The sequence below is a fragment of the Periplaneta americana genome, chromosome 6, assembly GCF_040183065.1.
Source record: "Periplaneta americana isolate PAMFEO1 chromosome 6, P.americana_PAMFEO1_priV1, whole genome shotgun sequence".
NCBI classification, from domain to species: domain Eukaryota; kingdom Metazoa; phylum Arthropoda; class Insecta; order Blattodea; family Blattidae; genus Periplaneta; species Periplaneta americana.
In genome coordinates this window covers 165,515,346-165,530,921 of record NC_091122.1, presented here as the reverse complement: position 1 = coordinate 165,530,921, position 15,576 = coordinate 165,515,346, and the positions used below count along the sequence as shown (strand labels likewise).

Sequence of the window (15,576 nt, the reverse complement as noted above, 5' to 3'; positions counted from 1 at the left end):
TGAATTTGAGCTCTAAATATGTCAGCAATCCTGCAGGTCATGGTCTTCGTGTAATATCCTATTTTTTTGTTGTAGTGTGTGTTTTGTTTTATACTGAAATGCAATTAGTTCTCAAAACTGACGAAAGATGGATTTTGGAAAGTAGGAAAATTATGTAGGAAAACTAACGCTTCACTGAAAGTTACTATTTTTCTGAAAATCCTTGGATGCCAAGCTTCAAAATGAGGGGTCATTTATTAAAATCCGTTCAGCCGTTTTCCCGTAATTTCCATTACCAGTTCAAATTATATATATAGATTTTATTTTGTCCTAAGGATTATACAAGATAATAATGGACACATTAAATCGACGGCCCAGTTCAAAAGAAAAACAACTCGAGAAACCTGAATTTTAAAGCTTTATATTGCTGTAATAAAATAAAAGTATCGTTGAAATTATTCCAAATTCTGTTGAAGATGTTTTATATATAGTATGTTTCAAATTAAAGTGTGTTAATTGGATTCTTCACAGCATGGCTGTTTACCTTGGAACGCCATAATTTTTGTTTTGTATGGGTAATTTTCATATTGAAATTTTGTGCTATTATATTCAGGTGATGTATTGAGTATTGCAGCTCGTCTTCATTTGTAGCAAAAAGAACCTGATCGTCTGCATATAATAATGTGTCTAGAGTACAATTTCGGAAGAGCGGGATGTTTCCATGAATTGTTAGTCGCCAATGTCTGATGATGGAGTTGATGTATATATTGAATAAAAGTGGTGAGAGGTGGCATCCTTGAACTCCACAGTTTATCGGTCTCCATTCGGTATGTTCTGATCCAATAGTAATTTTGATAATATTGTGGTTATATAATTGTTACGTAAATTTACAAATTTACGTAAAGATTCGAATTTGGGTTCCCTGCATGAAAGTCTACTTTACGCCGTTTTTGAACCCATTCTGTGCACCTAAGGTTTGATATCTCAATACTTCTGTGATAGAATGCGAGCGGCCGTTATTCGTTTCCCGGAATCGACCACGCCCGACTGCTACCGAAGGCTGCGACTTGCAAATCAATGTAACGCCCCACCTGGCATATATTCCAAGGCTATCGACGCGGACTCGATTAATAACCGGTCCGGATGTTCTGCCTCGCTCACAACAAAGCCAAGGATAATGGACATTTCAGAGACAATAAAATTATCGGAAATTCGGAATAGATTCTTATTAGCAACACTTGAAAACTATTCATTTAAACAGCATGATATTAGAATCCATCTACAGTCGATACCATAATAATTATTATTTCGTGTATAAACTTACATAAATTTGTAAATATAATAATAATAATAATAATAATAATAATAATAATGATTTATTTAACCTGGTAGAGATAAGGCCATATGGCCTTCTCTAACACTCAACCAGGAGTAAAACTGCGTTACAAAAATCACTACAAATTTACAAATTACAGTACAATTTTACACACAAAACTGAATAAGATAATAATAATAAAATGTAAACAACAAGTAAGTAGAAATCAGACATAATATATAACATACAGAAAGAAAGGAAAACGCATAATAAAATGTGAACAGCAGGTCAAAATAAATGAGGCATACAAAGTATAAAAAAATAAGACAATTATTGATAATAGTAATAATAATAATGATAAAAAATAATAATAATAATAATAATAATAATAATAATAATAATAGTAATAAAATAGTGCAGTACAAAGCATACAATGAATACAATATTTTTAAGCACACACAGTAAGGAAAATTATGATTATATATAGCTCAACTTATCACATTATAAATATACCATTATCGGAAAATATGAAAACAAAAATATAAAATAAGTTAAATATCACTAGAACATAAAAAAATGTGAATACGTGGAATCGTGCAATACAACACTTGTCATAATAGTAAGTTAGTTTGGCAACTCGTCATAAGATAATTTTCTAACTTCGATTTGAAAGATTTCAATGTTCGGCAGCCTTTGACTTCAGGCGGCAGAGTTCCAGTGACGAGAGGTAGCAACAGTGAAAGATGAGGAATACAGAGATGATGTGTGAAGTGGAATTTCTAGCGTGTTATCGCGTTGTGATAGAGTATAATTAAGTTACGAATAAATGGTGTTGTGTGAACGAGACGTACTTTATTATAAGTTCCACTCACAAGTAGGGTTGCCATATGCCGCGGGTTTCACGGACAGTCCGTGATTTTATAGTGTAAGAAAATAATCCCGGTCGAAAAGACCGAAGTCCGAGATTATAAATGCAGTTGGACAGAAATATAGAAATTGCAATAATTTCTGATATAGAGTCGATATGACACTCAAGATGATCTTATTGAAATCTCTCCTATCAGGCAACAAAGATATACTTTCATACAAAATTTGGGTAAATTTTTGAATAGCTGTGTTTCTGTGGAAGAGTGCTCAGAATTTCTAAAAATAATAATTGTAGGAAAAGAAGATTTGGAATTGAACGGGTTACATAGCTGCTTGTTTATGCGATTGAGATAGAATTGGAAGTAAACCCCGAAAAAACAAAGTATATGATTATGTCTCATGACCAGAACATAGTACGAAGTAGAAATAAAAAAAATGGAAATTTATCCTTAGAAAGGGTGGAAAAATTCAAATATCTTGGAGCAGCAGTAACAAATGTAAATTATACTTGGGAGGAAATTAAACACAGAACATGAGAAATCCCTGTTACTATTTGGTTGAGAAGCTTTTGTCATTCAGTCTGCTTTCAAATAAACTGATATTTAGAATTTATAAAACAGTTATATTACCGGTTGTTCTGTTGTGGTTGTGAAACTTGGGACTCTCAATTTGAGAGAGGAAGAGAGGTTAAAGGTGTTTGGGAATAAGGTACTTAGGAAAATATTTGGGCCTAAGAGGGTGAAGTTGCAGGAGAATGGATAAAGTTACACAACACACAGAACTGCACGCATTGTATTCTTCATCTGACATAAATAGGAACATTAAATTCAGACGTTTGAGATGGGCAGGGCATGTAGCACGTATGAGTGAATCCAGATATCATATAGAGTGTTAGTTGGAAGATCTGAAGGAAAAAGATCTTTGGAGAAGCCGAGAATAATATTAAAATGAATTTGAGGGCGGTGGGATATGATGGTAAGGACTGGATTAGTCTTGCTCAGGATAGGGACCGATGGTGGGCTTATGTGAGGGCGGCAATGAACTTCAGGCTCCTTAAAAATCATTTGTAAGTAAGTAAGTAAATAGGCCTATTATTTCTCTGTGCCTGGTCATGATAACTTTGAAAATAATGACGTTATACAGTTTCCGATTGAAAGAGTACTTTGTTTGAATACTCAGTGGTCAGAAGAAAGGAAGAGATTATCACATAAGGCAGTAAATACAATTCTGCAGATATAGTGTAATAAGAAAAATGTAAATTGCAGTGAATTCACAAGGTCATTAGAAACAAAGTTGCTTTCTTCTGTTCACAGTTTAGAGAAGTGTGAGTGGTATTGTGGTGGTGGTACACGGACTTAAATGGCCTGTCGCTAAAAATAAGTGGTAATAATATAATGCCCATGCCAAGTAAGAAGGTGATAGATAAAATAAGGTGCCCATATTAAGTAAATAAGCGATGTTTCGCATCCATACCAAATACAGTATCAGTTCCTTAGAACTTCATACGTTTCCTGTTGTTGATCGAATTGATGTGTCGATATGTCCAGGTTTTGTGTTCCTTCATTTATGCAGAATGTTAAATATTATCCTTTCCGACTTTCTTGTGGAAACTATAACAACATTTCACCGAGAAGGGGAAATTTCTCATCACCGTGTTGTATGCTGAGCTTTCGTATGTGTGAAACTATTTTTTTTTATGGCAGGCAGAGTAACTATCTCATGCCCCCATGTTTTAGATTGCTACCAGTGCACTTCATTAGAACCAGGTACCCAGCTTCGAAGCCGTTAGCCCTGTGAACTTACAATATATTTATGTTCCCCTATTATCATAATTCAGGGTTCGTATCTAAGAAATTAGCAAGTTCTTTGTGATAGTAGAAGAGAAAGAGTGGGGGAAGGGAAGTGGTCCGTGGCCCATTTCTTTTTGGGCTCATCCCTACATTTGTCTTATTGCTCAAGGGAAACCACGGAAAACCTAGAGCAGGAAGAGATGTCGTGCTGACAAGCCAATTGGCTATAGTGTGGTCGGAATATGTTCAGGTGGGAGGTTTTGATTTAATCATTATTCAATATACAAATACATCTAAGGTCCATAAAAAAGTGTTAACAATTAGAACAATACATCTATGCTGCCAATAATGTGATGACCCTGAAACAGAGAAATACCATTATTAGTGCATTAATTGACATGTATGTCTGAGGAGTCAAGTGGTTATTTAGTGTTCAAGTTGGTATTCGTCTTGTACGTTGTCGTTCCAAGCTAGAGGGTGGAGTACGCTCTTAGATCTTTTATGTTTGTCTAATGCAGGGTTGTAATTTCCTAGTGAAAAAATTAGTGGGTTGTTGCTGCTGTACGACTTGGTGTACGTGCAGAAGGCTTGATTTGAAATATATTCTTGAATTGTCGGAATTTCTAGTTCTTCATGAATCAATCTAACAGGAGTTACTCTAGGAAGTCCTGTGATGAATCTTAAAATTTTGTTTTGGAAAACTTGTAATTTTTTGCGGACTGTAATAGGTGCATGTCCCCAAGCAGGATAAGCATATAATATTACTGACCTAATTAATGTTTTATACAAAGTTAGGGCTGTGTGTATATTTAGGTTTCTGATTTTTTGCTCGCTGTCAATTTATATTCAAAGCACTTCTTTCGACATGCGCTCATGCACTCTTGCGAAAGTGAGTGCAGTTGTCCCGTCGCTCTTGATGACTCATGAGACCACAGACCGCAGAGCGGTTCGCTGGTTTATATCCTACCCAAAACACTTCGCGGTTGACCGCATGCGCTGCTTTTATCAGGTTCTTATGTAAGATGAAATATTGCAAAGATTACTTCTATAGAAGTACAATGGCATTATGAAATATACTTCAAGGCGAACAATTTATATAGAATTTTTTTTCTGTGAAGTAAGTACTAAAAACATGTTGTGCACAAACTTGTTTCCACATGCATTTGCGCAAAGGGACTCGTGAGAAATGTTGTCCATGTACAACTGTACGTGCACCAATACCTCCAGATGACTCATTCGTCAATCTGTCTACTAGGCTTGGTTTCGATCCAGTACTGCCAGGTTACATTTATGAAATTTCTCTTTCCACGTCTTAAAATTTACGTTTTCATGCAAGATTTCCCTTCTTCTTACATATATTAAACATTAACTTATCATCATCATAATCATCATCATCCTTCACGAATTAGGCCTCTGTAGACCTGTTTCGGCCCCATCTAGCAGTCTTCTTAACGGTCTTCCTGGTCGACGATGTCCTCTAGGTTTATATTGCATCATAATTTTTGGGATTCTTGAATTTTCCATTCTTCTTACATGATCTAGCCAATTGAATTTGTATCTGCTGATTTTTTCTTCTACTGACTCTACTTCTAATTGTTCTAAAATTTCTTCATTCCTTTTTCGGTCTAAAAGAGTATATCCTGCTGTTCTCCTGAAAAAATTTCATTTCCGTTGCTTTGATTCTGTTCATGTCTTTTTTCTTTAATGTCCAAATCTCGCTTCCGTATAGAAGGGTGGGTAATGCTAGTGTATTATATATTTTTATTCTTGTAGATTTTTGTACTAATTTAGCTTTTAATGTATTGTTTATTATTCCTAGAATTTGTGTAAATTTGGTAATTTTCTTGTTCACATCTTTTTCATTTTGATAAGATATTTCACAACCCAGATAATTGAAATTTTGCACTTGTTCGAGGCATTGGTTATTGTGTATTATCTTACTTCTCACTGGGTCTTGTCCTAAAAATGCCATTACTTTTGATTTTTGTGCTGAAATTTCCATCCTAAAATCTTTTAATATTTCATTTAATGTATACAATCCTCTTTGTAAATTATCCTCTGAATTGGAAATTATGACTTGATCATCGGCATAGAGTAAGGTATTTAATGTTAGAGCACTGGTTATTTTGATTCCTGATGTGTAGATTTGGTTCCATTTTAAAATATAAACATTAACTTATCTATTAATAAAATGTATGCGTGATTTTGGGGCTGAAATATCTCCCAGCGAAATTCTCTCACTATCTAAAATAGATATTTCTCACTATCCGTATTAACTGATTTACTTTTTATACTTTATAATTAACTGATGGATGTTTACATGTTTATTAAATTAATGAAATAGTAGTCCACATCTGTGGAGTAACGGTTAGCGCGTTTGGCCGCGAAACCAGGTGGCCCGGTTTGATTCCCGGTCGGGGCAAGTTACCTGGTTGAGGTTTTTTCCGGGGTTTTCTCTCAACCCAATATGATCAAATGCTGGGTAACTATCGGTGCTGGACACCGGCCTTATTTCACCAGTATTATCATCTTCATCTCATTCAGAAGCTAAATAACCTAAGATGTTGATAAAGCGTCGTAAAATAACCTGTAAAATAAAAATTAATGAAATAGTATGATTCCGAAACTCGCTCAGTCCATTTGGCTATTTTTATGATTTAAACATATATGATTATGTTTGAGACCTCTATCATATTTTAAGCTTGTTTTCCTCCAAAACAACGCCAATCCTTGTCCAAAAGTTTGTGTTATTGTGCATATCACTTGAAAACTCTCTCAGCCCGTAAACCAATATGAAAAATACCTGTCCAGTCCTTTCATAAAAGTGGACTTAACGTGTTTTGGGATCTCGCTCGTCAATTACATTGGACAAACGTTTTCGTTCCTTCAGAAGAACATCTTAAGGCCCATCAGATTGAATAAATACTTAAACACTATTATATTATGTTAAAATATAATTAATTTCATTGACTATAAAATATTAAAAAGATAATGCTTATATTATAAAAGGATTTAAGTCAAGTAAAATTATTATAAAATATGAGTTATATAATGATTATATTTTTGTACGAAACTGATGTTTGAGGTAAAATAAGGATGCTTATTCTTTGCGAGGTAATGATAGCGAATTCGGATTATATTTTAATTATTAATTTGTTCACTAATCTTACCTATTTAAAAAAATGTTCAATATTTGGCTATTAAAATTCGTGAAACAAATTTCACAATATCGTAGAAACTTCAAGCAACAAATCTGTGTTTTCATGGTAACTGAAACTAAATCAGAAGCTATAGACAGAATTTTAACAGGAGGACATTCACTGTTTGAAAATATTTAAAAGTCTATTTCTATAGTAGAGGAGACAAGACTTGTCCTCCGACTTTATATGTGCCGTGGCTATGTCATCAATAGGTACGGGGGGGGGGGGAAGATAGGTTTTAGTCTGAGATGAACTTCTGTGTCGGTAGATTTGTATAATATTAACCATCATGAAAGAAACTCTCTGATAGCTCATTCCTTCCCTTCTTGCACAGCTCACCTATACCATGAATCATATACCGGTAGCATTAAATTGCTTACAAAGAAACAACCTAATTATTATGGGAGCTACGTTATGCTTCCGCTAGTCTTATTTTCAACTTGGTTATTTAACAACGCTGTATCAAGTAATGGGTTATTTAGCGTCGATGAATTGGTGAGATGAGGCTGAGGATTCTGCATAGACTATCTGACATTCCACGTCCAAGTGCAACTCCGGATCAGCAAACAAACGCGCTACCGCCTAAGCTACACCGGTGGCTGCTAGTCTTATTACTTCTCCGTTTGCGAATGGAAGAATTTCGTACCTGTTCTGTTTGTTTACCTCGACTCGACTTAGGACATGCAAATCACAGAAACCTGCAGAAAAGTATATTCTATTATCCATGTGCTAAAAAGGATAAATGTTCATCTTCCCTCTTGCTTAAAGAAGTCCCTTGTGCAGACGCTTGTATTTCCCTATTTTGACTATGCTGACATTTTACTGACTGATCTCTCCAGCGACAACAAAACGAACTTCAACGCGCTCATAATTTGTGCGTACGTTTTGTAAACAATGTTCGTAAATATGATCATATTACTCCATCCCTGGAAACAATAGGTGGGCTTAAACTAGATAAGAAAAGAAATTTACATTCACTTCTCCTTCTCTTCGAAATCTTGAACTCTTCTATTCCTTCGTACCTGTCGTCTCGCTTCACTTACCTTTCTTCCCACCACAATCTGAACACACGCTCTCGCCATGAAACAATACTAACAATACCATCCCATCGCACCTCCTCATACTCATCCTCTTTCACAATAGCACTGCCAAGACTCTGGAATTCGTTACCTGCTAGCATCAGGGACTGTCGAAATAAAATTGAATTCAAACGCAAACTTACTAGGCACTTGGTCAGTAATTGAGACTCGTTCAGACATGGTTTCTTGTAAATAGTTCTCTTAATCTATCACAAAATATTTCAATATCCGGTAATTTCATCACTATAGAATTCTGTTATTGTAGGTTTAATTTGTAATTCAGTAAATACAAAAATATTCTTTGTTCTTAACTTCTATGATAAAATGTCTAGCTTTCATTAATCAGGTAATCTTGTCGTACTTTAATTTTTATTGTAATTGTAATTGTAAATGTAATATTAATTGTAATTTTATTCTTCATATTATAGTTGTAATGTCTTGGTAAAGGGGCAGAGAAGGCCTGACGGCCTTATCTCTACTAGGTTAAATAAATAAATACTAATACTCTTTAGTAAGAACGACAGGAGATTAATGGTATAAAAGTGATGAAGTTTGTGGAAACAACATTGAATGCTTCTTACAAGCCAATTTGTACAAATTACGCCGGCTAATAAATGATGCTTTAAGGACTCTATTTAGTCAGTTGAAGAAACGAAATGAATGGTGTGTTGCAGACTTCCCCGGCGTGTGCTTCGCCTCTACCCGATGCTCCACTGTGGAGCCCGGCCAGACATGGGAACTCTCCCCCTTCTGCGGACGCTCCACCTGCGTCAAGCCCGAGGGTGAGGAATCCGGTCACCTCCTGGAGCTGGTCGAAGACTGCGGCCCTCTGCCCAAGGCCAACCCCAAGTGCAAGCTGTCCGAGAAGACCAACAAGACAGCCCCATTCCCAGACTGCTGCCCCATCTTCGATTGCGAGGCCGGTGTGACCCTGGAATACCCCGAGATCCCCACAGTGGCTCCTCCCGCAGAGAAGAAGGACGCCAAGGCCTAATTTATTCACCAACAAGACATCCGTTCGGAAACTCAACAAGATTCTTCTACATCTTTTTCGGTATCATCCAGACGTTGAGAGTGAACACCAGGAAGAGGCCCGGATAATACATTTCTTTCCTCAAATGCTACACGACGTTGATTCTTCCATTTGATAACATTTCTGATTTGTTTACTCAGTTTTTAATGGATACAGTGTCAGTACTGACTAGCACTTTATTCAACTTCATTGAGTTATTCATTTTATAGTTTAGGACCTTGCAGCAAGAAGGAGACAGCTCCATTTTTGTCAAATTTTGGGAAATGGAAAGAAATATATTTTTAAAATCACCCTTTAATGGAGACATAAAACGTCCCCCAAACCCAAAGGTAACATGTTCAAATTTTAATATAGGTACTTTCGAGCTTGAGTTTCTTCATCTGAATTGATAGCTGAATACTGAAAATTTGAAGCTATCGTCATAAATCAAACAATGAAAAGTGTAAGTGAAAAACCTGTTTTAATTTTCCTACTTATATCTGGCTCTTTCTTCTACCAATGCCAATGCATTCAGGATTTTTTGAAAGTCCAGTACACATATTAACTTGAATCCGACCCAAATGGAGTTGCTTTCTTCTTGCTGCAAGGTCCTCAGTTGTGCATTTGGAAGGAAAATTGTTAGAGAGACTGATAGAATGTTTCATATCATTACGAGGACTAGCAAGGGGTAGGATATTTATTATCTGTGCTTCTTAATACTAATTAATGTTCATAACTTCTTATTCCCTGCGTTCAGAACTGAAATTGAAAAAAAAAATTGCAGCCCCTTCAAATTGCATACCGTAATTCATTTGATTTGCTTATATTAAATTGAAATTAATTTATCAGTGAATGAAATATTGCCCACGACCCAACTTGTCTGGATGTTATGCCACTCTTTCCACTCTGATTTCATCCTGCCGCTCAAGATGAGGTGGTCTTACAAGCGCACCCTGCTTGTTCGTGAAGCGGGCCCCATCAGTTTCTGTTTGAGTTTGGTTAATTGGCCATCCAGGGGTTTGTCTCGCGCGTTGTGTAAGCATCTGGTACCGGTTTAAAGTGATCACGCGAATACAGCATGAGGGATGCATCTCCCATCGGCAACTGCTGTTTTTTGCGTCCAGAGTAGCGAGGGTCGACCAGTGGAGGTGCCAACTCAGCGCGAGGCCATTCCTGAATGAACGTAATCGGCTCCGCAGACAACTGTTCGGGGCTTGTGCAGTTGCTGTTGGGGAGGAAAGGTGTTCTTGGCTTGCAGTTGCTTTGCCCTGCTTCTGATTTTTGCCGTAACTTCCAACTTTTTTATGTATCGTTAGGTTTCTTGCAACTGGAAGTCAAGAACACCTCTCTTCCGAGGTAGCTCCTGCACCGCCTTTCACTTTCTTTCCGTGGGGTAGCTTTACTATCATGATGTGTATAATAGATTAACTATATTGCACATTATTTGAAGATATTCGGAATTTGGCGTCTCGGTTGACGACAAAATTGCAATTCATTATTTTTTGACCTTAACAACAAAGTACTTGAACTTCAGGCGTAAGAATAATTTATTTTCTAAAATTTTATTTAGCTCCTACAGTAAACATAATACGAATTTTATCGCAAATATACATTCCAAAAACCTGTCATACCCAGGTTTTAAAATATTCAGTTTTTGTTACATGTTATAAAGAACAGAAGTTGACCAAACCAATTCCGAATTTTGAGGAAGGGCTAAGAAGATAAGTTCAAGGAATTCTACAGTATGGGGAATTATATTTCGCTAACGACAATGGCAAGTCTGGCGGGATTTAATGTCGGGGAGCAAGATCGGTGTCAGAACAAAGCACGGGATAAGGCGTCTGTCGCTGAAATGCTTGAGTTCGATTCCTGTCTTGCACGGACTGAAGGTAACTGGGTTCTGAGAAAAGAACCTCCGTATAATTAGCATGCCACATATCTCTCTCGCGCTAAAGTCTCTTCCAGATCTGTCGGGCTTCGCCTGTTGGCCCGACAAGTGAGGATACGTCTTTGCCAGGACGGTCCTGACAATGTACACCGCTTGTCCTGTGTGCGGACGGTTGTACGGTGCTGATCAACCACAATTGAACATTCTAATGAAGGAGCACACCGTCTTAAATGACGTTAAAACTGGTAGGGAAGACAGATGTGTTGCCGAAGAGATCTGTTACCCGAGCGGTGAGGATTTCCCAATCTTTATCGACCAGCCTTCTAAGACAGGATGCGAAGATGCAAATGAAGAGCAAAAATAAGATCACGTGGCAATGCTGACTAGGGTGCTGCTAGAGATCCATGAAATTCCCTGCGTAACTTTGGTTCAAAGGTTCAGGCTGTGTGACAAGAAGGGGTGCGTGTGCTGCAATTTCAGAGAACTTTTCCTGACATCAAGTCTTCAACAACGTCTCGATCTGAAACGTCCAGAACATTCGTGAAAATCGATCTATTTTTAACGATTTCACGTTGCTGAAATTCTGAAACTCCCGAATATTTCATTATTGCTGATTCGTTCGGGAGATTCAGGATAGAAGCAACGTGAAATCGTTTTAAATTCGTCAATTTTCACGAACGTTTCGGACGTTTTATATCAAGACGTTGTCGAAGACTCGATGTTAGAAGAAGTTCTTCGAAATTGCCTGTAGAGTCGTAGTAGATTGGTTTTCCCGGAATAATCTATGACAGACTAGATCATTCCGGGAAAACTGGTTTGTCTCGACATCTGTGGTAGATTAGACTTCGTCTTCTTGAGTGTTGGGATGAAAGCTTGACCAGCTGTCGTATTTTCTTTCAGACTAGACCCACATTCCGTCTCAAAGCGCGGCTATCTTTGCAGCTGGTGCTATAAAGTCAAACCTCTTAACTTTCTATCATTACGAAACAATTCAACCCACTTCCTCAGATAAGATAATTATTTTCTTAAATAAAAAAAAACTAAAAAATGTAAGACTTCTTGAAATAAATATTGTAAGAAAGTGAAGCACGAAACAAATCTAAAAGGTAAAACAATCTGTTACACTTTCCATTTGCGCATGCACAACTCGTGTCTTTCTTTCATTAATTATAAAAAATGCTTTACATTGAACAAAGCTAAGTCAAGATCAAGTCATTAATTTTGGATAGTTTATAAGCACATTGCGATAAAAAAGCAACTGTATATTTTATATACATAGTATTTGTACGGAGCAATTGGCACATCTTTTTCAGCAATATGTATTAATAACTGTCTGTGAATGTGATGTTTAGAATGTATTATTAGTCGTATGGCTGTATGATATAAATTGTACATCTTGAAAACCAATAATAAAATTCTAAAAACCAATATTTATGGCGAACTTTGTGTTTATTATCTCTAAGTACAGAACTTGTGTTTGTGTATTCAGTTACAGATTGAGCTCAAGGCTTCGACCCTCATTTGTTTTCTATGTAGATAACGCTGGGTTATCTCCGTGTACTGTTATCAGTAAATTGTGCCGAAAGAAATTTGAGATTTATTACGCATTTCGATTGATAAAACGTTGTGGTTGGTTTCCAATTCCGAACTTTTGATGACTACAGCAGCAGAAGGTAAATCAATGCTCACAATTAAAAAAAAAAAACTATAAGAACTTATACCAGGAATTCTCAAACTTTATCAGACAACGCCTTCCTTCACAGGTCACATTTTCCTTACGACGCACCACCCCTGTAAAAAAAAAAAAATCGATTTGGTGATAATGGAAGGAAAAATGTGGTGTGTGTTGGTGAGATGATGTGGAAAAGCGTGAGAATCCCAAGTAAAATCCCCACAGTTTTGGCTTTCTTCACCATCTTTGATAGTTTCTGAGAAAAGGGTGCACGTATATAGTCAATTTTGACATAGAATTCGTCTGAAGATGAGGTAACTTCGGAAATGACCGGCACACAAAAATACAACACTCTCATCTCGTCTCCTCGTTCTCCCTGCATTTTCCTTATATTCTCTTTGTTCACATTTTGTTTCCCTTGTTCTCCCTATATTGTTTGTTCTCCCTGTCCTCTCCTCTTTCTCCTACTCTTTCCAGTGTTCTCCTTGTATTTTCCTTGTTCTTCTTGCATTCCTCTTTTCTTCTTATAATTCTCTTGTCCTCGTGCTCTTCTTGTTCTTATTGTACTCCACTTGTTCTCTTTGTATTCCTCCTGTTCCTCTAGTCTTTTCCTTGTCCTTCTTGTTCTCCCTACATTCTATTTTTTCTCCCTGTTTTTCCCTTGTTTTCTATTCTTCCTATTGTTCTTGTATGCCCCTTATTCTCCTTATATTCTCGTAATCCCATTATTCACCTTGCATGCTCTTATTTTCTTAATTCTACTTTTTCGCCTTGTAATCCCTTGTTTTCCATGTATTCTCCTTGTTTTCCCTATATTCCCCTTGTTGTCTTTGTATTCCTCCCGTTATTCTTGTATTCCCCTTTTTCCCCATGTATTCCCTTGTGTTCTCCTTTTTCTCCCTGTATTTTCCTTGTTATCCTTGTATTCCCCTTGTTATCCTTGTATTCCCCTTGTTATCCTTGTATTCCCCTTGTTAGCCTTGTATTCCCTTTGTTATCCTTGTATTCCCCTTGTTCCCCATGTACTCCCCTTGTTTTCTCCTTTTTCTCCCTGTATTCCCATTTTATCTTTGTATTCCCCTTGTTATCCTTGTATTACCCTTGTTATACTTTTCCCCCGTGTGTATCCCTTATGTCCCTTGTTTTATTTGTATTACCCTTGTTATCCTTCTGTATCCTTGTTCCCCATGCATTCCCCTTATTTTCTTTGTATTCTCATTGTATTACCTTTATTATCATTCTGTTATCCTTGTTCGCCATATGTTTCCCTCATTTTCTTTCTATTATCCTTGTTATCCTTCTGTTATCCTTGTTCCCATGTATTCCCCTTTTATCTTTGTATTCTCCTTGTATTACCCTTGTTATCCTCCTGTTATCTTTGTTCCCCATGCGTTCGCTTTGTTTTCTTTGTGTTCTCGTTTTTCACCCTGTATTCCCCTTGTTATCCTTGTATTGTCCTTATTTCCTTGTATTACCCTTGTTATCATTTTCCCCTATGTATTCCCCAGTTTTTCTTGTATTTTCCTTCTATTCCCCTTTTTTTGTATTCCCCTTGTTATCCTTGTAATTACCCTTGTTATCCTTCCGTTATCCTTTTTTCCCTATCTTCCCTCATTTTTCTTGTATTCTCCTTGTAGTCCCCTTTTATTTTTGTATTCCCCTTGTTATCCTTGTAATTACCCTTGCTATCCTTCTGTTATACTTGTTCTCTGTGTATTCCACTTGTTATCCTTCTCTTCCCTTGTTCTCCTTGTATTCACCGTGTCTAACGTGTATTTTCCTTGTTCCCCATATGTTCCCCTTGTTTTCCTTATATTCCCCTTCTACGTAAAAATATGCAGCGTAGTAAAGCTATGTACCAATCAATTTTTTTCCATTATATATTTTATATTAAGTATTTTCAAATCAATTGTAGCCACTATACACTTAAATATTTACAAGCTTCTTACTTACTTACAAATGGCTTTGAAGGAACCCGAAGGTTCATTGCCGCCCTCACATAAGCCCGCCATCGGTCCCTATCCTGTGCAAGATTAATCCAATCTCTATCATCATATCCCACCTCCCTCAAATCAATTTTAATATTATCCTCTCATCTACGTCTCGGCCTCCCTAAAGGTCTTTTCCCCTCCGGTCTCCCAACTAACACTCTATATGCATTTCTGGATTCGCCCATACGTGCTACATGCCCTGTCCATCTCAAACGTCTGGATTTAATGTTCCTAATTATGTCAGGTGAAGAATGCAATGCGTGCTGTTCTGCGTTGTGGAACTTTCTCCATTCTCCTGTAACTTCATCCCGCTTAGCCCCAAATATATTCCTAAGCACCTTATTCTCAAACTCCCTTAACCTATGTTCCTCTCTCAGAGTGAGAGTCCAAGTTTCACAACCATACAGAAGAACCGGTAATATAACTGTTTTATAAATTCTAACTTTCAGATTTTTTGACAGCAGATTAGATGATAAAAGCTTCTCAACCGAATAATAACAGGCATTTCCCATATTTATTCTGCGTTTAATTTCCTCCCGAGTGTCATTTATGTTTGTTACTGTTGCTCCAAGATATTTGAATTTTTCCACCCCTTCGAAGGATAAATCTCCAATTTTTATATTTCCATTTCGTACAATATTCTGGTCAAGAGACATAATCATATACTTTGTCTTTTCGGGATTTACTTCCAAACCGATCGCTTTACTTGCTTCAAGTAAAATTCCCGTGTTTTCCCTAATCGTTTGTGGATTTTCTCCTAACATATTCACGTCATCCGCATAG

General features: G+C 36.8%; 1 protein-coding gene across 1 annotated transcript in view; it reads left to right on the top strand.

Annotated features, from left to right (window-relative positions):
• The window catches only part of LOC138702011 (uncharacterized), a 51,765-nt gene extending 39,207 nt beyond the window's left edge, over positions 1–12,558 (top strand). The window contains exon 3 of the mRNA XM_069829486.1: positions 8,905–12,558. Coding sequence (XP_069685587.1) covers positions 8,905–9,224 — 320 coding nt within the window. The 3' untranslated portion in view covers positions 9,225–12,558. The remainder of the gene's footprint in view (positions 1–8,904) is intronic.
• Positions 12,559–15,576: the final 3,018 nt, after the last annotated feature.